At 40.7% G+C, this 26376-nt stretch overlaps 1 protein-coding gene across 1 annotated transcript in view; it reads right to left on the bottom strand.

Annotated features, from left to right (window-relative positions):
• The window catches only part of LOC126473829 (vacuolar protein sorting-associated protein 8 homolog), a 201659-nt gene that overhangs the window by 34934 nt on the left and 140349 nt on the right, over positions 1 to 26376 (bottom strand). Inside the window, exons 16-18 of the mRNA XM_050101150.1 lie at positions 24823 to 25003; positions 14862 to 15001; positions 14540 to 14696 (exon numbers count right to left, since the gene is read on the bottom strand). Coding sequence (XP_049957107.1) covers positions 14540 to 14696; positions 14862 to 15001; positions 24823 to 25003 — 478 coding nt within the window. The remainder of the gene's footprint in view (positions 1 to 14539; positions 14697 to 14861; positions 15002 to 24822; positions 25004 to 26376) is intronic.

Consider the following 26376-nt stretch of genomic DNA (forward strand, 5'->3'; position numbering starts at 1 on the left):
GCAAGGCTAACCAATTATGGAGGTGTACTGTGTGTGTGCACAGTCCACACTGAAGATGGGTTCTTGTAACAAGACACTACCAGTCACAGAGAATTTAGTTTGGGTATCCATAGGTACAGGCTTACCACAGGAAATGTTATGAGTGGTTGAACCACTGGGGAATAATGAGGATTTGGATACAATGCACCATTTTGTACGCAGGAGCATAATACACATAAATAATGTAGCTGAGGTGTATATATATAGTTCCTGTTAACCTGGATAGTTTTGGTATGGAAGATGTGAGTCAACTGAAGGGTTTAATGATCACCACATTGGGTATTTTAGAGGAAGATGATATACATAGGTCATATACAAACTCCAACCACAAACATACAGTTAGTGATCCTGCATTTGAAGTAAAGTGAGTCATTGGCAAGGCAGTGATCAGGTAGTTATGGAAACACTATTGTTACAATTTAGGGATTTGCTTATTGCACAGTGTCTATTACCCACGATTCCTATTACCCAACACTGCATACCAAAAGGGAGTAATTCTCCAATTTATAAGACACTATATTGTGTACTGAAGCATTTACAACTGCTTAAGGAAGGATTTATTGACAAACAACTGGCAGAAGGTATTATAGAAACCAGTGACTGTCCATGGGGAGTGAAACAGGCAATGAATGGCACTAAAAAATATCAATATCAATTTTGTTGTAACTACATACATCCGAGTGCATGAATTATCACAACGCCTCTGCCAACACCAAATATCACAGAAACACTTGGCAATTTGGATGGTCGCTGGATACCATTCGGGCTTAAAAATATACAAAGATTGCTAAATGGAGTTCTGCTTAGCCTGAAACCTAGGAAGTGCATGACGTATCTTGATACTATAGCTTTTTTTTTTTTTTTTTTTGCGGAGTATATGAATGAACATGTGAAATAGATGGAGGAAGTTACAACAGCCTGAGAGCAGCACGTCTTATGCTAAGTGTCGGCAAATGTAATTTTGCACGGACCCAGGTCAAGTATTTGATGTCATTAGTGAAGAGGGTGTTCAACTGATCCTCATGTAGTATTAGCAGTTTCTGAAATTGCGACTCAACACACAACAAAACAGTTACGATCTTTTCTCTGACTTTTTAACTATCAACAAAAATTTATTAAAGACTATGCACCAACTGCTCAACTGTTAAAACCATTGGTTAGGAAAAGAGATTAAATTTGAGTGGTCAACAGATTACAAGTGTACCTTTCAGGAATTAAAGGAAGCACTAATCAAAGACCCAGTACTCTCATTTCTATATTTAGGCAAGGAATTCATCCTTTCTTGCTACACTACCAATTGGTTGTGTTCCAAGTCAGGGGCATCCTTTGGCATACACTTCTCGACAGTTAAACACAGAGAAGGAAATGTTTAGTGGTGATCTATGGAATCTCATACTTTAGATTTTACCTATATGGGCAGAAATTCAAAGTATTAAAGTATCAATCTTCCTTATTGTGGCTAATGGTATTGAAGGATACCTCTATCACATTATCCAGGTGGGCCCTTATGTTGATGGAGTTCAATCATACATCTTTTCACAAACCTGGGAGAAAACACATAAATATACACACTTTGAGCTGCAAGATTGCAGTGTTGCAAACACCTGGAAAAAGTGTGAGTGGCTGTCAGAGAGAACAGGCAGCTGACATGAACTATCAGGAATTATGTCGCACCCACGGTTCACACGAAGGTTTACTTTGTGGACCTGCAAAATGCTGACTGTACATAGTGGTTCAATTTCGCTGAGGAAAGAAGTGTTACAACATGCAAGTCGGTTGGGGATAAATATAAATTTACTAAACAACTCACTACAATCACATTTGAAGCTCACATTAGCTACGGCATTCACAGCAGAGCACTCGGAACACTACTGAATGCTCACTGGCTGTTGGAGTATGTGGACGTAGATGTACAGAACCAGCCCAAACTCGATCGCCGTGTTAGTGACTCCAACTATAGTCGGAGGCAACTTTAACCTATCAAGTATAGATTGGGATGTCTATGGATTCAGTCTGGAGTGTACAGACAGACAGTCATTTGAAATACTTTTGAACACGTTTTCTAAGTACTGTTTTGAGCAGCTTGTTCAGCAGCCCACACACAATGGAAATATCTTAGACCATGTAGCTACGAACAGGCTGGATCTTATCAACAATGTCAGTACAGAAACGGGTATTAGCAATGATGATGTCATTATAGCAACTATGATTACAAAAGTCAATAAATCAGTCAAGAAGGCTAGGAGTGTGTTTCTGCAAGATAGTAACAAAGAGATAGAGGGGCTGGCCAGTACTTACCTCAGCTCAGTACAGCCGATAGATACACATAAAACAGAACCGAAAATTTACGTTCCTAGCTTTCGGAACAAATGTTCCTTCATCGGGGAGGAGAGAGGGGAAAGAAAGGGAAGAAGGGACAGGAGATTCAGTTACTCACAGCCCAGGTTATGAAGCAACAGGGAAAGGAAAATAGGGAGGGTAGCAAGGATGGAGGCATGGTTGTCAGAGGGAAGCCAAAGATATTCTACTGTAAGTACTGAGCCAGCTTCAAACCAAAGAGGATGCATACAGAAGTAAAGAGGTATATAGTATAAAGATAAACACCACTATGTAGGATGAAAAGATGCGTGAATGCCTAAAGAGGAAAGAGAAAGAGGAGAAGACTGAAGAGTGAATGGGAGTGAGGTTGTTTAACGTAGGTTCAGTCCAGGGGGATGGCGGGATGACAGGATGTGTTGGAGTGCAAGTTCCCATCTCCGCAGTTCAGAGGGACTGGTGTTGGGTGAGAGAAGCCAAATGGCACATACGGTGTAGCAGGTTCCTAGGTCCCTAGAATTATGCTGGAGGGCATGCTCCGCTACTGGGTATTGGGCATCTCCCAGGCGGACAGTTCGTCTGTGTCCGTTCATGCGCTCAGCCAGTTTAGTTGTTGTCATGCCGATGTAAAAGGCTGTGCAGTGCAGGCATGTCATTTGATAAATGACATGTGTAGTTTCACACGTGGCCCTGCCTTGAATTGCATATGTTTTACCAGTAGCGGGGCTGGAGTAGGTGGTTGTGGGGGGATGCATGGGGCAGGTTTTGCAGCGGGGTCGGTTACAGGGGTAGGAACCGCTGGGTAGAGAAGGTAGTCTGGGAATATTGTAGGGTTTAACAAGGATGTTAGGGAGGTTAGGGGGGCGACGAAAGGCAACTCTGGGTGGTGTGGGGAGAATTTTGTCAAGGGATGATCTCATTTCAGGGGTTGACTTGAGAAAGTCATATCCCTGGCGGAGTAATTTGTTGATGTTTTCGAGGATGTTTGTGTAAAGGGATGTAGCAAACATCCCACATACCCATGGTCTCTCTGCCCTTGAGCACTACCTCTCCCAATGCCCACCTGAAGATCTTCCAAAAACCTCGTTCCTTATCACACTTACCAACTTCATCCTCACCCATAATTACTTCACTTTTGAAGGCCAGACCTACAAACAAATCAGGGGAACGGCCATGGGAACCAGGATGGCTCCGTCCTATGCCAACCTCTTCATGGGCCACATGGAGGAGGCTTTCCTGAAGACCCAACAGCTGCTTCCCCTGGCCTGGCATAGGTTTATAGATGACATCTTTGTGGTCTGGACTCATGGTGAAGAAACACTCCTTAATTTCCTCCATAACCTCAACTCCTTTTCGAATCTGAATTTCACCTGGTCCTTCTCCAAAACCCAAGCCACCTTCCTGGATGTTGACCTTCATCTTGTTGAAGCTCACATCCACACCTCTGTCCATATCAAACCCACAAACAAACAACAGTACCTTCACTTTGATAGCTGCCATCCTTTCCACATCAAACGCTCCCTTACCTACAGCCTAGGTATTCGTGGCAAACGTATCTGCTCCAGTGACGAATCCCTCAACAATTACACCAATAACCTTACCAGTGCTTTCCTCTCCCGCAACTATCCTGCAGACCTTGTCCACAAACAGATTTCCCGAGCAATACATTCCTCCCCGTCCAACAACAATGTTCCTACCCCCAGACCACACAGAAGCATCTCCCTTGTCACCCAATATTTTCCTGGCCTCGAAAACATCAACAAATTACTCCGCCAGGGATATGACTTTCTCAAGTCAACCCCTGAAATGAGATCATCCCTTGACAAAATTCTCCCCACACCACCCAGAGTTGCCTTTCGTCGCCCCCCTAACCTCCCTAACATCCTTGTTAAACCCTACAATATTCCCAGACTACCTTCTCTACCCAGCGGTTCCTACCCCTGTAACCGACCCCGCTGCAAAACCTGCCCCATGCATCCACCCACAACCACCTACTCCAGCCCCGCTACTGGTAAAACATACACAATTCAAGGCAGGGCTACATGTGAAACTACACATGTCATTTATCAACTGACATGCCTGCACTGCACAGCCTTTTACATCGGCATGACAACAACTAAACTGGCTGAGCGCATCAACGGACACAGACGAACTGTCCGCCTAGGAGATGCCCAATACCCAGTAGCGGAGCATGCCCTCCAGCATAATTCTAGGGACCTAGGAACCTGCTACACCGTATGTGCCATTTGGCTTCTCCCACCCAACACCAGTCCCTCTGAACTGCGGAGATGGGAACTTGCACTCCAACACATCCTTTCATCCCGCCATCCCCCTGGGCTGAACCTACGTTAAACAACCTCACTCCCATTTACTCTTCAGTCTTATCCTCTTTCCCTTTCCTCTTTAGCCATTCACGCATCTTTTCATCCTACATAGTGGTGTTTATCTTTATACTATATACCTCTTTACTTCTGTATGCATCCTCTTTGGTTTGAAGCTGGCACAGTACTTACAGTAGAATATCTTTGGCTTCCCTCTGACAACCATGCCTCCATCCTTGCTACCCTCCCTATTTTCCTTTCCCTGTTGCTTCATAACCTGGGCTGTGAGTAACTGAATCTCCTTTCCCTTCTTCCCTTTCTTTCCCCTCTCTCCTCCTCGATGAAGGAACATTTGTTCTGAAAGCTAGGAACGTAAATATTCGGTTCTGTTTTCTGTGTATCTATCGGCTGTACAGAGCTGAGGTAAGTACTGGCCAGCCCGTCTATCTCTCTGTTAGCATTTGTTTCACATCTTTATATGAGATTTTCCATTAATCATTTCTGCAAGATAGAGCAGATTAGCAGTTGTTAGCACCTCACTTGGTGAATTGACATCAATTAGTTCCAGTAAGATGGATATAGAGTAATTACGGACAAAGCTTAACCAGTATATAAATCCTGGTCTGGAGAGTTATGTACTTAGTAAGTGGATAAGGGATGAAAAAATCCACTGTGGTTTAACAACGAAATTCAGAAGATTCTGAGAAGATTCATGCATTTGTCAAAAGATCTATGAGTGAAGCATACAACAACTACCACCATCATACCTGATTAAGAGATCTGGCGGAGAACCTGAGAAAATTCTGGTACTACGTAAAATTGCTAAGTGGATCTAAGGCTTCCATTCAGTTCCTTGTTGACCAGTCTGGTGTGGAAATTGAAGACATCAAAACCAAAGCTGAAGTTTTAAATTTCACGTTCAAGAAATTGTTCACACATGAGAATCTTGCAAACATATCATTTGACTATTGGACAGACTTTCATATGGACAACATAGTAATAAGCATCCCTGGTGTAGAGAAACAACTGAAAGATTTGAAAGCAAAATAAATCACCAGGTCTGGATGGAATCCCAATTTAGTTTTACAAAGAGCACTTTACAGCAGTGGCCCCTTACCTAGGCTGCATTTATCGTGAATCTCTCACCCAGCTCAAAGTCCCAAGGGGCTGGAAAAAAGCGCAAGCAGCTCCAGTATATAGTAAGGGTAAAAGAATGGACCCTCAAAATTAGAGACCAAGAATCCTAACTTCAGTTTTCTGCAGAATCCTTGAACATATCCTCAGTTCGCATATACTGAACTTCCTTTAGACTAAGCAGCTTATGTCCACAAATCAGCATGGTTTTAAAAAGCATCACTGATGTGAAACTCAACTTGCCCTTTTCTCAGATGATATACTGTGAACTATGGATGAAGGGCAACAGAAAGATTCCATATTTCTATATTTTTGGGAAGCATTTGACATGGTGCCCCAGTGCAGGATGTTAAAGAAGGTACGAGCAGATGGAATAAGTTCACAGATATGTGAATGGCTCAAAGATGTCTTACGTAATAGAACCTAGTATGTCATCCTTGACAGCGAGTGTTCATCAGAGACAAGGGTATCATCATGGGTGCCCCAGGGAAGTGCGATAGGACTGCTGCTGTTATCTATATACATAAATGATTTATCAGACAGGGTGGGCAACAATCTGTGGCTGTTTTCTGATGAAGCTTTGGTGTACGGTAAGGTGTCGAAGTTGAATGACTGTAGGAAGATGCAAGACGACTTAGACAAAATTTCCAGATGGTGCAATGAATCACAACTGTCTCTAAAAGTAGAAAAATGCAATTTAATGCAGATGAGTAGGAAAAATAAAATCGTTATGTTCGGATACAGTATTAGTATTGTCCTGCTTGATACAGTCACATCGTTTAAATATCTGTGCGTAATGTTGCAAAGCAATACGTTATGGAACGAGCATGTGATTAAAGCGGTTGGGAAGGTGAATGGTCGACTGGTTTATTGAGAGAGTTTTGGTTCAAAATGGTTCAAATGGCTCTGAGCACTATGGGACTCAACTGCTGTGGTCATAAGTCCCCTAGAACTTAGAACTACTTGAACCTAACTAACCTAAGGACATCACTCACATCCATGCCCGAGGCAGGATTCGAACCTGCTACCGTAGCGGTTGTACGGTTCCAGACTGTAGCGCCTTTAACCGCTCGGCCACTCCAGCCGGCAGAGAGAGAGAGAGATAGTTAGTTTTGGGGAAGTATGGTTCATGTGTAAAGGAGACCACTTATAGGATGCTAGAGCAATCTGTTCTTGGGTACTGCTCGAGTGTTTGGGAACCACACCAGGTTGGATTAAAGGAAGACTTCGAAACAATTCAGAGGAGGGGTGCTAGATTTGAATGATGTGATGTGATGTGTGATGAATGGCAGCTAGCTCTAAATGTGGAAAAAGGTAAATTATGTGGATGAGAAGGAAGGAAAAACCTGTAATGTTCAGATACAGTATTACTAGTGTCCTGCTTGACACAGTCAAGTAGTTTAAATATCTGGGTGTAACACTGGAAAGCTATATGAAATGAAAAGAGCATCCAAGAACTGTGGTAGGGAAGGTGAATGGTCGATTTCGGTTTATTGGGAGAATTTTAGAAAAAAGGGTGGTTCACCTGTAAAGGAGACGGCATATAGGATGCTGGTGTGAGCTATTCTTGAGTAATGAGTTTGTGATCTGCACCAGGTCAGACTGAAGGAAGACATTGAAGCAATTCAGAGACCGACTGCTATATTTGTTACCGGTAGGTTTGAACAACACGTAAGTATTATGGAGATGCTTTGAGTACTCAAATGGGGATCTCTGGAGCGAAGGCGACATTCTTTTTGAGAAACACTATTGAGAAAATTTAGAGAACTGCCTTTTAAAGCTGACTGCCAAACGATTCTACTGCCTCCAACATACATCACGCTTAAGGACCAAGAAGATAAGATACGAGAAATTAGGGCTCATACAAAGGCATATATACAGTCATTTCTCCCTTGCTATATTTGCGAGTGGAACAAGAAAGAAAATGACTAGTACGATAGCTTGCAGAGTACCTATGTAAATGTACATCGAGGACTAGTTTACAGTATACTTTTGCACTTTCTTCTTCTTTGTTTTGTAGTATTATATCTGTATTGTGGGCTAGCAGTTTATAAGCTATTAATGTCAGTCATTTGTTATTTTTCTTATATGGACACACCTTTTGAAGAAGGAAGGGGTATTGATGAGCATTCCTTTCCAGTAAGCAATGTAACAGTGAGGACAATCCAAAGACTAATTGTACTCATGATGTGACTACATGTTATTGAAGATGTGGGAATTGCAATCGTGAACCAACCACTGAACTCCAGAGTGTTGTTTTCCAAACAACCGCATGTATTGCTGACTATTTATCACTGAATGCTAGGACTAACTTACGAGGTATGGAAAGTTAGAAATGAGATTTGCAGACGACAAGAGATATTCAGGAAAAGTTACTGTTAATCCAACTAGGATGGTACAAATAGATACAATTCATGCAAGGTACAACTGTTCGGAGGTGATCCTGATGCCACACAGTGCCACGGACAAGTGTAGGAACTTACCAACACTTTGAATCCAGAATTGTCATACTTCGTTGATGAGCTAATCGCAGAAGGACATATTGCTACAGAACACATGTTCAGGCATATGAAAAATTTTTGAGAACAACATAATTGGACTGATACTACTATAACCATTTCTATTATTAGTCCAACTGTGTTTCTTGTAGTAAGTTGTATTGTGCGCTACATATGCTTGAGGTGTAAAGCTGCCAATCCTTTAGACCTACCATCACATCAGATCTCTATAGACTAACCTGGCTCTATAAAAAAGGCGTGTGGGGACCACAATAACAAATTAATGGGCAACTATCCGTCTGAGACGAAGCAAATGACTCAGTCAAACAAAGCTTTTTTCATATTTTCATGACAATGATTTTGAATTTGTATGATTTATATTAAAGTTGACATCTGCTAACAAAAATCTCGTTGTAGTCTTTACTGAATTGGTAGAGACTTTGGTGAATAAAGGACACCTGGTTGAATCAACTTTCACTCAAAATAATGACCAGATTATGAAAAGGATAGGTTGCTACTCAACACAGAAAAACACTGTCTCCAGCCACAGAAACTTCTAAATGCCTCATAGGAGATGCAAGATTTGTGTAGAACGAAGAAAGGCAAGATGTGGGAAGGTGGCAAGAACTGTCATGAAGAGTGTGATGTAGGTTCAAATGGCTCTGAGCACTATGGGACTCAACTGCTGAGGTCATTAGTCCCCTAGAACTTAGAACTAGTTAAACCTAACTAACCTAAGGACATCACAAACATCCATGCCCGAGGCAGGATTCGAACCTGCGACCGTAGCGAGTGTGATGTAGGACTTCATTTTACAAAATGCTTCAAAATTTTTCATTCTACAGCAAATTTAACTAAGAAGTTATCAATAAAGAACAATATTTTCAAATAGTTTCATTTTTAGTATCACCTTGTATTCCTATGTCCATTTACAGGGCGTATACGCAGACAAGGAAAATAAATTCCCGAACTTCCCGGTTAAAAATACACTTTCTCCCGGGTGAAAACACGCTTCTTCCGTGTTAAGTGACAATATCTTTTCCCTCAGAACCGCAAAACTTATCAATCCTTTGAATGGTTATGGTTGTATACATGAGCATTGAATTTCCCAGCACTTTAGAAAACGAAACTCAAGGAAAAAGAAACGTTTTGGAAATATCTTTGATGTGCAGCAACATGTACGCTGCGTATTTTCATATTATGAAACCAAACACCCCAAGTTACTTTCCGAATCATTGAAATAGAGATTGCGATGCGCTTTTGTAAGCCAGTCATAGCTCATGTCACGAGATCTCGCCAGCTGATGACAGCATATATTCAGAGCATGGGACACGTGATGATGTCAGCCAACAGCAACATCACTGTTAAGTAGCACGAACACCCACATAGGGAAACTTAATAGTTTAAATTAATATACATAGTGTTGCTACAAGAAAAACAAAGCTTTCACATATAATATTGGTCTCTAAGGTTTAAGCTGCAAGAGAAGCTAAGCTTTCGCATATAATGTTGATCTTTTTTGTGCGTGTTACACTTTAAGATATATCACACAAATGTGCTAGTAAAATTTTTAATAATGACAAAAACGTCTGATCTTCAGGGTTCGAAATTATTCTAAGTGGCTCATCATCAAAGAGTTGATTTTTAAATGAGAGTCAAACTCTCTGTGATTTAAGAAATCCATGGTACATTCTCGCACATAGTTCAACTTACGTAAAAGGATATTTACTTTGAAAGTAACGCTTTTCAAACCACCATTCGCAATATTTTTCGCGACCTGCTAGAAATAGGTTCGTTTCAGCAGTTGCCACAAAGCACAGACAACAGGTGACATCGCACACGCGTAGCTACCATGACGTAGCCCGTATGTACGTACGTGTAAAACACTGAAAGATCATACATTATGTCATACAAGAAACAAGACATCAGAGAATACTCAAAGAGCATCAGAATTTCGTGAACCATACTAAAATATGCACATTTAAAGTGTATACTTGAAGTGCAGATTTGTATGCCCAGATTTCCAATGAAGTAGACCTCGACCTGATATTAAGCTTTTCAGTGTGATTTTCGGGACGTAAATTTTCTTGGAGCACCAGTAATCTACTATATCATGTTTGGTTCTTTATTATGGCATAATGCCATATGTGCTAGAAGATGAAAACGTGCACTTGAAATGCAGCGAACCGTTGAAACTAGCCAGTACTGTGGAATGAAACATTTCGTTTCAAATAAATTGACTGCCTCTGCGGAAAAGGCTAATAAAAGTCAAATTTCTTTAGCAGACAGACAAAAATAACTTCATTGTTCTGTGAGGCGATTAATGCTTGACTGTCAGGAAGATGGAAATAAAATAAAATCTGAAACCAAAAACATATGTTAGCCTTCCGTAATTATGTGAATTATTTTAATTCACTTGATAGCTCCCGGCCACAGATATCCATTTTATTTTCATTTGACGTGAGAGTAAATGAAGGGGAAACAGTAAAATCACTAAATGTAAACACGGGTCACGTGGAGACTACCCACTATAACTCAGACTGTTCTGCGCATCAGCCCCGGATTTACAATATTTGCTAACTGGGTCAGTACTTAAAAAAAGAAAAAAAAAAAATATATCGAATTTTCAAAAGTATGTTCATCTTGTAGTGCACATCTTTCTGAAAAGTCTGAAACATAAAAAATATGTGTCCGAGGAAATGTAAGACATGTTATTTGGTCTTAAGTGTGGCAAAGTGCAGTGTCACGGCTCTTCACACAACATTCTTCTATCGCACGTCACTATTTCGCTCTGTGGAATTCAAACATGTATATTTTGTAATGGATGCCATCAAACTATACTCAGGACAGTGTCAATTGAAATGTCATGTGGTGCTTCTCCTGCTCCCAGTCGGCTGGTTTGACAGCCTGCCACTTTTTTTTTTTTTTTTTTTTTTTTTTTAAAATCTCGCATTTAATAGTGGATGGGATTATTTCTAATCGGGAGAACAAGAACTCTTCAGAAAATGTGCACTCTTTACTGCCTACTAGCTAATAACTTGATGTTTTGTGTGACATAAAATTAAATATAGGATACATAAAACCAATAAAGACAAGAGACAAGCAAGAAAGTATACATTTCTTCAATCCTTAGCTCCTAGCATTTGTTTCTCTCCAATCTTGCTACAGATTTACATGGCGTGCCTTCATTTCTGCGAAAGAATCTATTACCTCATCAAAGTTTGTCAAACATTTTGCTACATGAAAAATCAAAGTGTTGTTATCTAATACTGAAAAAACTGTTAATACAAATAATATCCAAGACTGGTGTGGTTTCTCATTCTTATTACATCTATTTTGTCACTGTTTGCTAGATAAAACAAAATAGGCCTTTCTAATATTGCAGCAATTTTGTAACTCACACCGAATAAACGAGACAAATGGTCATTTTTATAACACGACAGAATATAATTCACGAAGTACCAATATCAAAACCCTATTAGGCCTACTACAAGCAAACAGCTTTATGTTAGGAATTAATTTCACATTTCATTCATACACACCAGTTTCTCAAGCACGAGATCGAAAAGTAGGCTAGTATCACAAAAATTTTTTATAAATTTGAAATTGTTTTATTGTTCCATAATTTGTGTGATGTCCCCGTTTCTTCTCCTTCCTCGTTCTAACAAACAATCATCACCAATTCTGTAGCTATTCCTGCCATTGTCAAAATTTGTTTGCTGGTTAACTTCACTAAACCTGCCGAAATCACAGGTTTAGTTATCCCGCGATTATTCTCCCGTCAGGCGTTATTACGTGTTGGTACAACATGTTTTCCGCGTTACTTCCAGAACAGAACTTAAGCAGCTGCTAGCCGGGAACTGTACAACTGGTCCTTACTAGTGTAGTGATCTGGCCAAAAACTTTCTTTCAAAATTTCATTTTCTTGGGTACACCGAGAAGATAATACGTAATCTTTCTCACCTGTTATTCCTGTTAGTTGTTTATTTCCATTCTGGTAGTCTTAATCTATGGATTTCACTAGTAATTATAACAACGCTGATCATTCGCAAACCCAATCAACCCTATAAATGGAAATGTCATGTGACTAGGGCCTCCCATCGGGTAGACTGTTTGCCGGGTGCAAGTCTTCCGATTTGACGCCACTTCAGCGAATTGCACATTGATGGGGAAGAAATGATGATGATTAGGACAACACAACACCCAGTTCCTGAGCAGAGAAAATCTCCGACCCAGCCGAGAATCGAACCCGGGGTCTTAGGATTGACATTCTGTCGTGCTGACCACTCACCTACCGGGGGTGGACATCAATCACATAATCAGACAGCGATTGCCATCTGCTCAGCTTGTATAGCCCCGTCCCCTTCTGTCTGCAGAAGTTTATTTTTAGATGTGACGAGGATTCCCCTGACAGAGACATCACATACACTATGCAACATTCAAAAATCAACTTATGATTCATTCAGAAATCAACTTTAAATGTGTTCAGAAATGTTCAAAAACCAACAGGGATGCGTTTCAAAACCATATGAATAATTGATAGATCAACGTGCGCTGGATGCTAGGCTCTTTGCGAAACAAGTTTTTTTTCGCCTCAAGAATATGAATTTGGCACCCCGATTTCCCGGTAGCATCTACTACTCAAACGCGACTCAACTGTGCATGCAAATGACCCCGCTCGTAACTGCTAAAATGAATCTAATGTAAACAGTTGTGACTTCACGCTCATCATCGGAAGCAATTTGTTGTTATGAAGCATTGCATAGTCTTTCTAAAGCCTTTGACACATTTTGCTGTTGGCAAACACTTTCATGAGCACTGTGTGTCATTGTTGTGTATGGTGCATTTCCTTTGCAATTTAAGTTATTTTTGTTTTTTTTTTTCCTCTCTCGTTTATGTTTTATTGTTGAAGTATTATTCTGCAGTAGCACGATACAGTAATATCCTTTGTTAGAGTATTGGTTATTACCAGTCAAAATTTAAAAAAATTAACAGAAAATTAAAACAATAAAAATTTCCCAGATTCTAAAAAATTCCCGGGTTTTTCCCGGTTTTCCCCCAGACGGAAAATTTCCAGAGTTTTTCCGGGATCTCCCTGATTAGGAAACAAAAAATGAAAAAAATTGTGAAATAACACATTTTCATTCCAATATAAAAAAATATTGTCACTGATGTAACTTTATGTTTCTTTGCAGAATTTCATAAAAAAAAGACCCTCTTGTGAATGCAATAAACTGATCTAAGTTCTATGCACCAGAGCCTACTACACAAAGTTCAGAAAAACTGTGAAGACACACAGTCTCAATCAGTTGAATGATGCTCTAACAGCCCACACCTCAAAGTGTTAAAAAGCAATTACATTTTTCTACACAACAAACACTTTCTTCCTAAAAGAAGAGTTGCCCCTAAATACGATCAGGTAAGACATTAACGAATGAAAAGTCAACTTTTAGAAATTTTCTCTCTGAAGGCTGTTATTCATAATGCAAAAGTTATAGAGAATTGACATTTAATAAGATGAATAAATCTGATTGCTAGTTCAGGTTCTTACCAACACACACCTGAAAATTCCTCATACATACATTATTGCTAATGGTGGGGTCAGGCCTTAGGCAGTACTAAATAGCATGTATTGCACTTTATCTAAATTCAATGATCGTATATTTGCACAGAACCAGTTATTAATTTTGAAAAAAAAAAAATGTTATTTATGTTTTCAAGTTTTTAACAAGAGTTGAACCAATATCAATTCCTGTGATTATTCCCCATTCTGTGTATGTTGCTTAAGTGTGTACATTTCCTGGATTTCTTAATGTGAATCACTGCTTTGTTTTAATGAGATAGGGATGAGAAATAGTTTATAGCAAGATCTCTGATGCCATAATACTTGAGTTTCTGCAAGAGAAAATTTGTGATCTGGACAACCAAAGGCTTTTCACAAGAGACACAAAATACCATCTGGCAATATTGAAAGTTTTGTATAATCTGATCTATGAATTGAAAAAGTCACATTCTGTGGAGAGATCCTTTTGAAATCCAAACTGATACTAAGAATCTTATTTTGGGATAGGTGTGTTTTGTTTGTGCATACAGTTTGTCACATATTATCACCAATTTATGCAATTTGCAAGCCCTGTTATCTCTAATAACCATCATATTTGCTTCCAAATGCACACACACAAAGACACACAAAGTCCAGGGTCATTTGAATGCTTTAAAAATATTGATTACCTTCAATGTATTATCAAGACGATATCCATCGAAGCTAGTAATAAAGGAATAAACCTTTGCTGGATCATACTGGCACATTAACTGAATGTATTGCTCAACTAATTGTGGCTCAAGGGTCAGGTCGTCCTTCAGATGACTTAAGTTTGCATGTGAATCCCTGAAAATAAATGTCATCCAATTTGTAATGATCAAGTAACTGTTCCACTATTTCAGATCAGGCTTTTCATGACAATGCATCAGTGACTATGATAGAACATATCTAATCTGCAATTTACAGAAAATACCTATTGCTTTACCAGAAAAATATAAGCTGGAGAGTTACCTGAAATCAAACAAACCATGGAGGAACTGATACAAGACCTCTGGTTCAAGGTCAAGTTTTCTTAATATCTTTGGAATTGTCTGAGGTAAATGCAAGACTATAATTTGAGCGGTCTTTACAGCATCAATGTCCAACAGTTCCTGCCAAACAGAAAACAATGCCATCATCATCATCATCATCATCATCATCATCATCATCAGTAATAATTACATACGAGATACAGAACTTGAGAACTAAATGTGACCGCAAACTAAACTGGTAGAATAACAATAACCTAACAAGAGTTTTTGTTAATATTATAAAGATGTAGAATGAATGGCCAATACTTGCCTTCAGAGGGTGCAACTCCAAATAGAAACACTTTAAATAGAAAATAAGAATCCTAGCTTTTTGAACTACACAACTTCTTCAGGAACCAAAAGGGTTTGGTCAGGGCAGATATAAATGGGGCACAGTCATATAGAGAGGAATCCATCTGTTGCGAGGATGAAGAGGTAAAGATGGAGAAAAAGGAACCAGAGAAAGTGAAAGACAGTAGATAAGCAAGCACTGTACTGGCTTCAGTTTAGGATGACAGTCGGCACAGAGTTAGAAGCGAGGAAGAGAAAATGAAAAGTAGAAAGAATAATGGAATAGAAGGAAAGGGAGAGTGGAAAAGAGTGGTTGGGGTGACAGGGAGGGGGGACGGGGGGGGGGGGGGGGAGTGGGAGGGGGGAGTGGGAGGGGGGAGTGGGAGGGGGGAGTGGGAGGGGGGAGTGGGAGGGGGAAGTGGGAGGGGGGAGTGGGAGGGGGGAGTGGGAGGGGGGAGTGGGAGGGGGGAGTGGGAGGGGGGAGTGGGAGGGGGGAGTGGGAGGGGGGAGTGGGAGTGGGAGGGGGGAGTGGGAGGGGGGAGTGGGAAACAAAATAAGTCAGTAAATAATAAAATTGCAATGACTGCCGTGTAGGAAAAGGGATGTGGGCTTATGCTAACCAGAGGTTATGTCCAAGAAGTTGTTCTATGAAAGTATATACCAAAGAGTTGGGTCTTATCTTTGGAGTTCAGGGGAATTATGACTCAGCAGAAGAATCCAAATAGCTTGTATGGTATAGCAGTTTCTGCGTCATACTGTAGACCATCCACAAGGTGACCAATCCTTTTGAGTCTATTCATACATTTGGCCAGATTGGCAGGTCCTTAGATGGAAAATTATGCAGTGAACACATACCTCATGGTAAACAACATAAATAATTTGATATGCTGCTCTGCATTTAATGTTACTTGATTCATGATGGGGATGAGGTATGTGGTAGTAGACGGGTGCACAGGGCAGATTTTATAGCAGGACAGTTGGAGGAGTAAGAATCTTGGAGTAGGGACGGAGGGGGGGGGGGTCGGGTCCGTGAATGTCACATGGTTTGGCAAGGGTATTGTGGAGATAAGGAGAGCAATGGAAGGCAAACTTGGGTGATGTGGAGAGGATATAAGGCAGATATGGTCTCATTTCACGGCTTCATTTGAGAAAGTTACATCCCTTACACAGTAATCTATTCAGGCTTTCAAGGTCTGAATGATACTGGGTTATGGGAGAGTGGCAGCTATACTGGTTGAAGCTTTGGAGGAGGGAACTGACCACGAGATTTGTTCTTGAACAAGATCAGTAATGTAACTGTGGGTGAGTAAATTAAGAGAGGTTACTGGTGCAGGTGTTAAGGTATTTGGTACAGGGGCAGACATGTTTTACCATACATGTCTGGGCTGTAGGGAAGGTTGTGTTTGACAAGGAAGAGTGTGACAGTAGTTGAATTGTAGATACTGTAGGCTGTTGGTGAGCTGGTTCGATTGGATTGGAATTATAGGGTTAGAGACACCAAACTGCAAGGTCACGTCCCTTTATCCTATATGTGTCAAGTCAGGAAGAGTCCTCGGACAGGAAGGACACAGAAGACAAACCCTGATGAATCTGATTGTATCTGAGAATAAAATAAATTAAAAAAACAATGGGACAGAAGCAAGTTGAAGTGAAAGAGGGACAGGAGGGTGATGTTCAGTGAATTGCTCCTCTCAGAAAGCAGCTGGAGGCCCCAGGGCATTTTATGCAATGGGAGACACACACACTGCATCCGATCAGAATTTCCCCACCCTCCATTACCGCATGAAAACCAGCAATGCAGACAACTTGACTAAATCTCAGAAAAGAGAACAATGACAACAAGACAGAAAACCAACGAAAGACTTAAAAGAATACAAAGAATTAAAAAGGTGGGAGGGGCAGGAGCCACGTCAGACCATGAAGCAAGAGCAACCTTGGGGGCCTTGTGTCAGAGCATGCAATAAGGCACCCCTCCAATCCCTCAAGCAACCGAAGAGGCCAACGTGCCTTACCTCACTAAGAGTAGTAGAAACCACCTTCACGGGTAAAACTGAACACCAGATCAGTCACTTTGACATCATCTGCTATCACCAGAGGCAGCCTGTCATCAGGTTTAAGATTTCACCATAAGGTGGCCAAATTAGAGCAGTCCAGTAGGCTGTGGGCCACTGTCAGATAGGCATCACACTGACAGTGGGGTGGAAACTCATGTCATACGATGTGGCTATAGATCAGCCAAGTGTGACCTATGTTAAGATGACAGAGAACACTAGATTATCTGCAAGAAGCATTAAGGGAAGACTGCCATATGGTTGCGGTCCCCTTTATTGCTAGCATTTGTTTGGAGAAACCAAGGCACACTATTCCGTGTTTTCCAAGCCCTCAACAACTGATGGCATAGAGCCAACCAAAAGTCCGGTTCCAGTATACCCATCTCCAAAGTCAGCAACCTGGTAGCCAACTTGGCAAACCGGTCAGCACCTTCATTCCCTGGGATCCAACATGACCTGGGGTTCACACAAAGATGACTGAATATTCACCTTGAAGGAGGTCAGAAAGGAGATCCTGTATAGTCACGGCCAATGGATGTCAAGAGTAGCACTGGTTGATAGCCTGAAGACCACTCAGGGAGTTATGCAAATTAAGAATGTCTCACTGGTGTGAGAATGAATGACTCAGGGCTCGAGTGATGGTCACCAATTCTGCAGTAAATACAACGCATCCATTTTGCAGGGAGCATAGTTCACTGCATCTTGCGTATGTGTTGGCAAAATGGGTTTATTTGTCAATTATAGAGCTGTCAGTGCACACCACTGTGAACCCAGAAATAGATCAATAAAGGTCGGGAACAGGAAGCCAAAAACCCTGGCGTCAACAGAACCTTTCAATCCACAGGATAGGTCAAGACAGACCAAAGGACAGGTTACACGCCATGAGGGTGTATGTGATTGCTCCCCGACAAGATGTGAGAAAGGGGGAAGATGGAGTTCAGAGCAGATGGTGTATACAAACTGTGATAGTGACTCCAGTCCTGGGCCTATGTTGTGTGAGTTTGATCCCACTACCAGGATAAAGCGTGCAATAGTTCAGAAGCACAGGGGAGCAGCAAATGTGCATCATGTAATTGAGCAGCAGTTGGTGCCTATTATGAGTCTCCGCAAATAGCCTGTTCACATGGATAGCCTGAAAGGCACCTGTTGCAAGTCAGACCCTACAATGGTGTATCGGGTCCAGCATCCACAATACTGAAGGTGATAATGAGCAATATACCAGACTTCCCCTAATCAAGATAGGACAGGATCAGAGATTTGTAACGCCACAAAAGTGTAGAGCAGTCTGCACCTCAGCTGGTGTTACTAAGGCAGTGAAGAGTATTAAGCTGTGGCCAGCATGTTTGCTTAAGTTGGGGAAGCACTGAAGACCAGTCTGACTGAAAACTGGAAACCAGGGATAAAAGCCCACACAGTGCGTTTCGTATGGCACCCTGCACTCAGCAACACCCACAGTGGAGGAGCAATAGTACATTCAAAAAACCTAAGGATGACACCGTAGGCCTCACAGCTGCAGCTAGACCACTGATAGCCACCAGAAAAAGGGGAACACTCAGTGAAGAGCCCTGCAGGATCCCACTCTTTTGTACATGAGGGGTTCTGTAGGAAGTACCAACTTCAATCCAGAACATACAGAGTAACAAGAAGTTCCCAACAAAAGTCGTGAGTGGGCCTCTGAGACCCCACCGACAGAGTAATGAAGATAGTGATTCTACCATATGGCGTTGTAAGCCTTTTGCAAGTTGAAGAAGACACTGATAAGGGAAAAAGTTGACTGAATGGCAGACTACAGGCAGACCAAATTGTTGGGAGTAGAATGACCATTATGAAAACTGCCTTGGGACAGAGCAACAAGACCTCAATACTCAAGGTACCAACACAACTGCTGGCTCACCATACGTTCGAGCAACTTGCAGAGAACAATAGTTAGACTAATTGGGTGATCACTGTCCATCACAAGGAGGTGTTTATCCAGTTTCAGGACCAGAATGGTCATGAGATAGGAATTCACCCTTGCTCCAGACATGGTTAGAAATGGCAAGGATGGATGTTGGCAATCCACCAATTGGTGTTAGTGCATTTGGCTGTGGATGTAATCTGGCCCTCGAGCCATGTCAGTGCACAGGACTAAGGCACTAAGGAATTCCCACTCACTGAAAGGGCATTATATGGCTCTATATTATATGTAGTGACAGGAAAGTGAATTCGCTCCATCCACCATTTGAGGACACAAAATGCAGGCTGATATTTCTCAGACACGGAGGCTTGAGCAATGTGTTTGATGATAGCATGTGGGTCAGTGTATACAATACCATTCAGAGAGACACCTGATACACATGTGGGAGGACTGTTGTCCACAGAAGTACTGACCCTTTGTCAAAACCTGTGAAGGAGGGGAACGTGGTCCAGTTGTAGTAACACTCTGTTCCCAGCATCCTTCTTTCTGTTGTTTTGTTAGGCAGTGGACCCATGCATGCCATTTAAGGCAGTGAGGTTCTCCATCGATGGATGTTGCTTATGATGTAGGAGAGCCTCTCTGTGATCTCTAATGGCCATGGTGATTTCTTAAGTCCACCGTTATCCACATTGTCTTCCGATGGAGGTATGCCGAGGTGTAGGAGATGATTAAGTCTGCAGCTGATCGAATGGCTATACTCTGGCCAACCCCATCGATATCTCCACATGGTGGGATGCTAAGGGTGATGGCAGAGGCAAAAGCATCCCAGTCAACACTGTTGAGAGCTCATCTGCATGGACACGCAGGTAAGTGATGCTGATTGAGGGACAGGACAATCAGAAAATAGCTGCTGGCACACAAGTTGTCACGGACTCACCAATGGCTGGAAGGGAGAAGATTAGGGTTGCAAATGGGACGATTAAAGGCCAAATAAGATCCATATGCCACAATGATGGGTGTGTGGGCACTAGCGTTCAAGAGACAGACCAAGCTCTGTGAGCAATGGTTCAATAGCTGTACCACGGCCAACGGCTGCAGTCCCATGTTGCAGATGGTTGCTGGCATTGAAGTCATCCAAAAAGAGGAAAGGCGGGAGGAGCTCAGAAATCACAGCTGACAATACGGTCTGAAACACTTCACAATCAGGAGAGAGATACACATTACAAACGGTAAAATCCAGAGGCATCCTCACACAAACAGCTAAGGCCTACAAAGTCACAAAGAGCGCACTTGTCTGCTGTAGACAGAGTCCATGACAACCTGTGTAACAGCAATTATTTCTATTGTGTTGGGTTTTTGGTGTAGCACCTCTGCCAGAAAGGAAGGACGCAAAGACAGAAAGGCACAAAAAGTGGAATGTACACCACAGTGGGTCACCTTCCGAGCACAATTTGTGAAAGGCAGAGGGAGAAAAACAGAAGAATAGGCTTGCAATAGAAAAGGGAACTGGTGCTACATGGTTGGTTAGTCACGGTGGTCAAGCACGTTCTCACAAGAAAGAGATGTGAGCCCCTCGGGGGGGATTGGTTTCATGTGCATTGAAGTTTGTTGCAGGTCTTTGGAAGATGGAGGTCAACTTCCAAGGAAGGGGCTAATGCTGAAGACTTGGAGAAATCTGGGTGAATTTAAGGTGGGAAATGTATTAAGCTATTGGTGGAGGAGTAGTAGTACTTTCTTTACAGTGAATCCAGATCACAAAGATACTGTCCATGAACTTGTACCAAGACTGTGTAAACTGCTTCCGAGATTAAAAATTCCATTTATTTACTATTAAAAACAGTCTTAACCACGATTTATTTATCAAGGTGACCGGTTTCGACCACTACTGTGGTCATCTTCAGACCATTGAGTAGGAACCTCTTTCTGTTGGAGAATCACTGAATTCCATCATGGCCATGAAAACATGGAAAAAAAGGTGAAGCATCCTGGTTCTCATAGCCATCCACTTCTGGGACCTGCCCTTCCATTCCAATCTTTCCCCAACAAATCCCTCTTTGTTCCCTGCAGACAGAACATATATTTCTGAAAAGCTAGGATTATTATTTTTGATTTTGAGTGTTTCTATTGGTATTTAGAGCCAGCCTTTCTGTCTCTCTGTAAGTTTAACAAATTTCTTAAATGAACTTCCTGTTTTACACAGGCAAAAACAACCTTCTTTGTTCGTTTCCTTCTGGGTGGGCTATATAGCCACTATAAATGTGAGGAAAGACATCACCCCACTGGGCTGTATTTTACAACTGTACTTTACTCAGCAGAACTAGTTTTGGGCATGGTCCACTTTCAAATGCATCTAAAACATAACAACATACCATAACAAAAAGAAAGTTACAACCTAAAAGCCATACCACTACACTGGATGTATTGTTCATGCAAACATTCACTTTAAACCGGGCCATGCCTGAAACTAGTAGTGCTGAATGAAGCACCATTTAAAAATACAACCTGGTGGAATGATGTCTTTGTGCAAATCTTCATTTCAGTGAAAGACAATATTAACTAAATATAACACGATGAAAATTTCTGACAATTGAACTTGGCCACACTCAGCATTTAAAAATATTTGAGTGTAAATACTAAAATGTGAAAGCATGAGGTCAGCATTATTGACAAAGCTGCATAAGGCTGGTTTGAAATGGTGGTCTGGTCTATCATGGAGTCCATTCTGCCATGTACATTAGGTTTAGACATTTGCAGCACATTATTTTCTCTTCTTGTCACACCACTTGTTCTTATGAGTTATGTTGTGCTGATTAGAGGTTGTCTGTGGTCTAGGTGTAGCATCTTTGATCAGTAATCAAAACATCCTCAGTTCAGTGTTTGAAACCAGCCACAACTTAAATCTTTATTAATAATTAGCATTGATGGCTGAAGACTTCCGGCATAAAAGTCTCCCTCATTCTGCCAACAGCCTCGTCAAAGAGGGCGGAGGAGTGGACAGAGAGTTTGGGCACTGTCTCAATCCTAGAGTGGGAAACTGCCCCTAAAGGCAGAAGACTCAGAAATGATCAATGGCCTGAGGATGCAGAAGGCAATGGGAACTACTGCATTAAAGACACATAATGTGTATCCACAGGTCATGTGGCCTGTAAATGGAAAAGTGTCATGATGATATTTCCATTGGAAAAAGATTCTGGAATAGTCCCCCATTTGGATCTCCAGGACAGGACTGTCAAGGGGGAGGCACCTATGAAAAAAAAAAAAAAAAAAAAAAATTAATGAAGTGATAACATTCTACAAGTCGGGGCCTGGAATGTCAGAAGCTTTAACATGGTAAGAAAGCCAGAAAATTTGAAAAGGGAAGTGCACAGGCTCAATGGAGATATAGTAGGGGCTAATGAAGTGAATTGGAAATAAGATGAGGATTTCTGGTCAGATGAGTATAGGATAATATCAACAGCAGCAGTAAGTGACATAATGGGAGTAGGATTCACTATGAATAGGAAGGTAGGGCAGATTGTGTATTACTGTGAACAGTTCAGTGATACGGCTGTCCATAGAATTGACAGCAAATCAACACCAACAACGATAGTTCAGGTACATATGCCAATGTTGCAAGCTTTAGATGGAGAGAGAAAGAAAGTATATGAGGCTGTTGAAAGGATAATACAGTATGTAAAAGGAGATGAAAATCTAAAAGTCATGGGGCTGGAATGTAGTTGAAGGGGAAGGAGTAGAAGAAATGGTTACAGGAGAATATGGGCTTGGGACAGCGAATGAGAGAGGACAAAGACTAATAGACTTCTGTAATAAATTTCAGCTAGTAATAGCAAATACTCTGCTTAAGAATCACAAGGGGAGGTTGCATGAAAAACGTGAAGAAATTGGAAAGGAAATGATTGTCGAATGACTGACTCAGCATATAGGAAAGTCAAAACATCCTTTGGTGACACTAAAAGGAAGGGCGGTAACATTAAGATGGAGAGGGGGGATAGGTGCAAAGAGTACGCTGAAAGCCTCTATGAGGGGGAAGATTTGTCTGATGTGATAGAAGAAGAAACAGGAGACGACTTAGAAGAGACAGGGGATCCAGTATCAGAATCAGAATTTAAAAGAGCTTTGAAGGACTTAAGATAGAATAAGGCAGAAGGAACAGATAACATTCCATAAGAATTTCTAAAATTGTTGGTGGAAGTGGCAACAAAACGACTATTGACATTGGTGTGTAGAACATACAAGTCTGGCAACATACCATGTGACTTCCAGAAAAAAATCAGCCACACAATACCGAAGACTGCAAGAGCTGACAAATGCAAGAATTATCACACAATCAGCTTAACAGAAAAAGAAAATTTAAGACATGTTGGATGACAATCAGTTTGGCTTTAGGAAAGGTGAAGTCACCAGAGAGGCAATTCTGATGTTGCAGCTGATAATAGAAGCAAGACTAAAGAAAAACTGAGGGACATTCAGAACACTGTCAACCTGGAAAAAACGTGATCTGCTGAATGGAATGAACAATCTAATGAGAACAGACTATGGATTGAGGGTTAATCGAAGAAAGGCTACAGTAATGAGAAGTAGCAGAAATGAGAACAGTGAGAAACTTAACATCAAGATTGATGGTCACAAAGTAGATGAAGTTGAGGAATTCTACTACCTGAGTATCGAAGTAAACAATGTCGGGCAGGGCAAGGAGTACATCAAAAGCCAACTAGCATTGACATAAAGGGAATTCCTGGCAAAGAGGAGTCTACTACTATAAAACATAGACCTTAATTTGAGGAAGAAGTTTCTGAGAAACAATGTTTGGAGCACAGCACCATAAGGTAGTGAAACATGGACTATGGGAAAACAAGGAAAGAAATCAATCGAAGTATTTGAGATGTGGTGGTACAGATGATGTTAAAAATTAGGTTGACTGATAAGGTAAGGAATGAGGAGGTTCTGTGCAGAACCAGAGAGGAAAGGAATATGTGGAAAAGACAACAAGGAGAAGGGACAGGATGATAGGACATCTGTTATGACATTAGGGAATGACTTCCACAATACTAGAGGGAGCTGTAGAGGGCACAAGCTATAGAGGAAGACAGATACTGGAATGCATCAAGCAAATAATTGAGGACATAGGTTGCAAGTACTACTCTGAGATGAAGAGGTTGGCACATAAGAGGAATTTGTGGCGGGCTGCTTCAAACCAGTCAGAAGATGGATGAAAAAAAGAAGTTACTAAAGAGAAGTAAAGGTGGAAAATTTGCAATTGGTTATCCCAGTGCCTTTGTAGCTGAGTTAAGTTAAAGAAATGAGAATAGACTAGCATTGCTTGTATCTCCATTTCAGACGACAGAGAAACACTAAGAACAATCACGTAGTTAACTCAGTCAAAGACACATTGCTACCTAGCCAGACTATTCTCATAATCACAATAAAATGAACACCATAAATTAATATTAACAATATTTATGGCAATAGGGAAGTGTTTATAACAAGCAACAGAGAGAAAAATGTAGTGGGCTGCCACACACAAATTTAAAAACATAATTTTCATCTTCAGTTTTTGGAACTTCTCAAAAATATTGTTTACAGCTATATTGTTGAATTTGTGCATTGAAACTCTGGTCCAAAAAACTGAAATATAGTTCAAGGGAAAATTAAATAGGTCTCACCTTTATATTATCCACCACCTGGGCTTCTACTTTACTCCTTTCAGCAGTGTTATTGTACAACAAAAGAATATTGCGCAAATATGAAAACACCTGCGGTTTACGGAGTGGATCCCATAGGTAACACTGCAGAATCTTGTCGTATTCATGTCTTTGTTCATACAATAGCTCACATACACGGTAGCTGACAATACAATAAATTATGTTAGTCATCAAACTGACATCACAGGCACTTCAGAAATTATGTATGTCTACTTAAATCAAGTCAGAAAAAAAGATTTTTCACAAGGAGAAAATTAAGTGGGACCTGTTAAACTATATACTCCAGTTCATTAAGAAAAGGTGATGTCTATGAGCTGAAGAAAGAATGTACAATAGCTACCTGAGCAAGTAACTGACACAGTGACGCTTAAATGGACATGCAGAATGGCATAAAAGTGATAGATATACTTGTTCTTGAATGAGTAATTAAAAGCATAAGCCACCTGCATAATGAAAATACAAAACAATAAATACTATGATATAACACAAACCAAACAACATGCTCAGGAATGAAAACAAACATGAATTCAACGACCTCCGCCACGCTATTTGAATTATGTCTGTTAGTATATCTGGTTTCTGTTTAGTTAAAGATAGAACTCTGTGTGGTAAACTGACATTGCTACTGCTTTTTACTCTTACATCATTGATTCAAAATACTTAAATATTAATGCAAATTCCTGTTGTTGATGCTAATCAGCATGCTTTGGTTACTGCTGTCTAGTCATCAACTTCAATATATTTTTGTTACTTCCTAACACATCTCCACATTAACTGTCATACATCACAACCACCATATTCCTATTCCAAGATTTCAAGATTTTTAAGTTTCTGTTTCACTTCTTTCTTGCTCCTATTTTGATTATTGTTTGTCCACCATTAATGGTTATGCAAGTGGAATTATGTCTAATCAAATGCAGAGACAAATGTCAATAATTATAAAATATTGTAATTTTTAAACAAATTTATTCAGTTTTTATATTTATGAAACAATTAGTCAACTGCTTGCAATGTCACAACATTATGCACACAATGATTTAGTGGAATAATGAGGTAAACATTTCTACGTTATATGCATTTCTGTTAAGTACAAGCAGAAGGAAAAATTAAGATAATCTCTATTGCACTCTCCCATTAGATGATATTAATAACTGTTAATGTGGTATCCACAATTAGTAAAGGCAAGACTGAACTCAAAAGTTGATATGATCACTGTAGTGCTCCTGTTACCCATGTCCCAACTGTTATACAGTATACACTTGACTTCCTCTGACCTTTGAACTAATTTAATACCCAACTGCAGGGTGTACTACAGTTTAATACACACTCCAAGCCATTGTGCAACTTGACATTTTACAATTTCTAGGACTGACAGAAATGGATCCCAGACTACTACTATGTATCACTTCTTGTAACATTCAAAATTCATGTCCTGCTGCTGGATCCTCATGTGAGGAAAGTAGAAGTCATAGTGTGTGAATAAAGAGGATGGGAAAAATTTCATAGTCCAGAGTA

Source organism: Schistocerca serialis, chromosome 4 (genome assembly GCF_023864345.2).
Source record: "Schistocerca serialis cubense isolate TAMUIC-IGC-003099 chromosome 4, iqSchSeri2.2, whole genome shotgun sequence".
NCBI classification, from domain to species: domain Eukaryota; kingdom Metazoa; phylum Arthropoda; class Insecta; order Orthoptera; family Acrididae; genus Schistocerca; species Schistocerca serialis.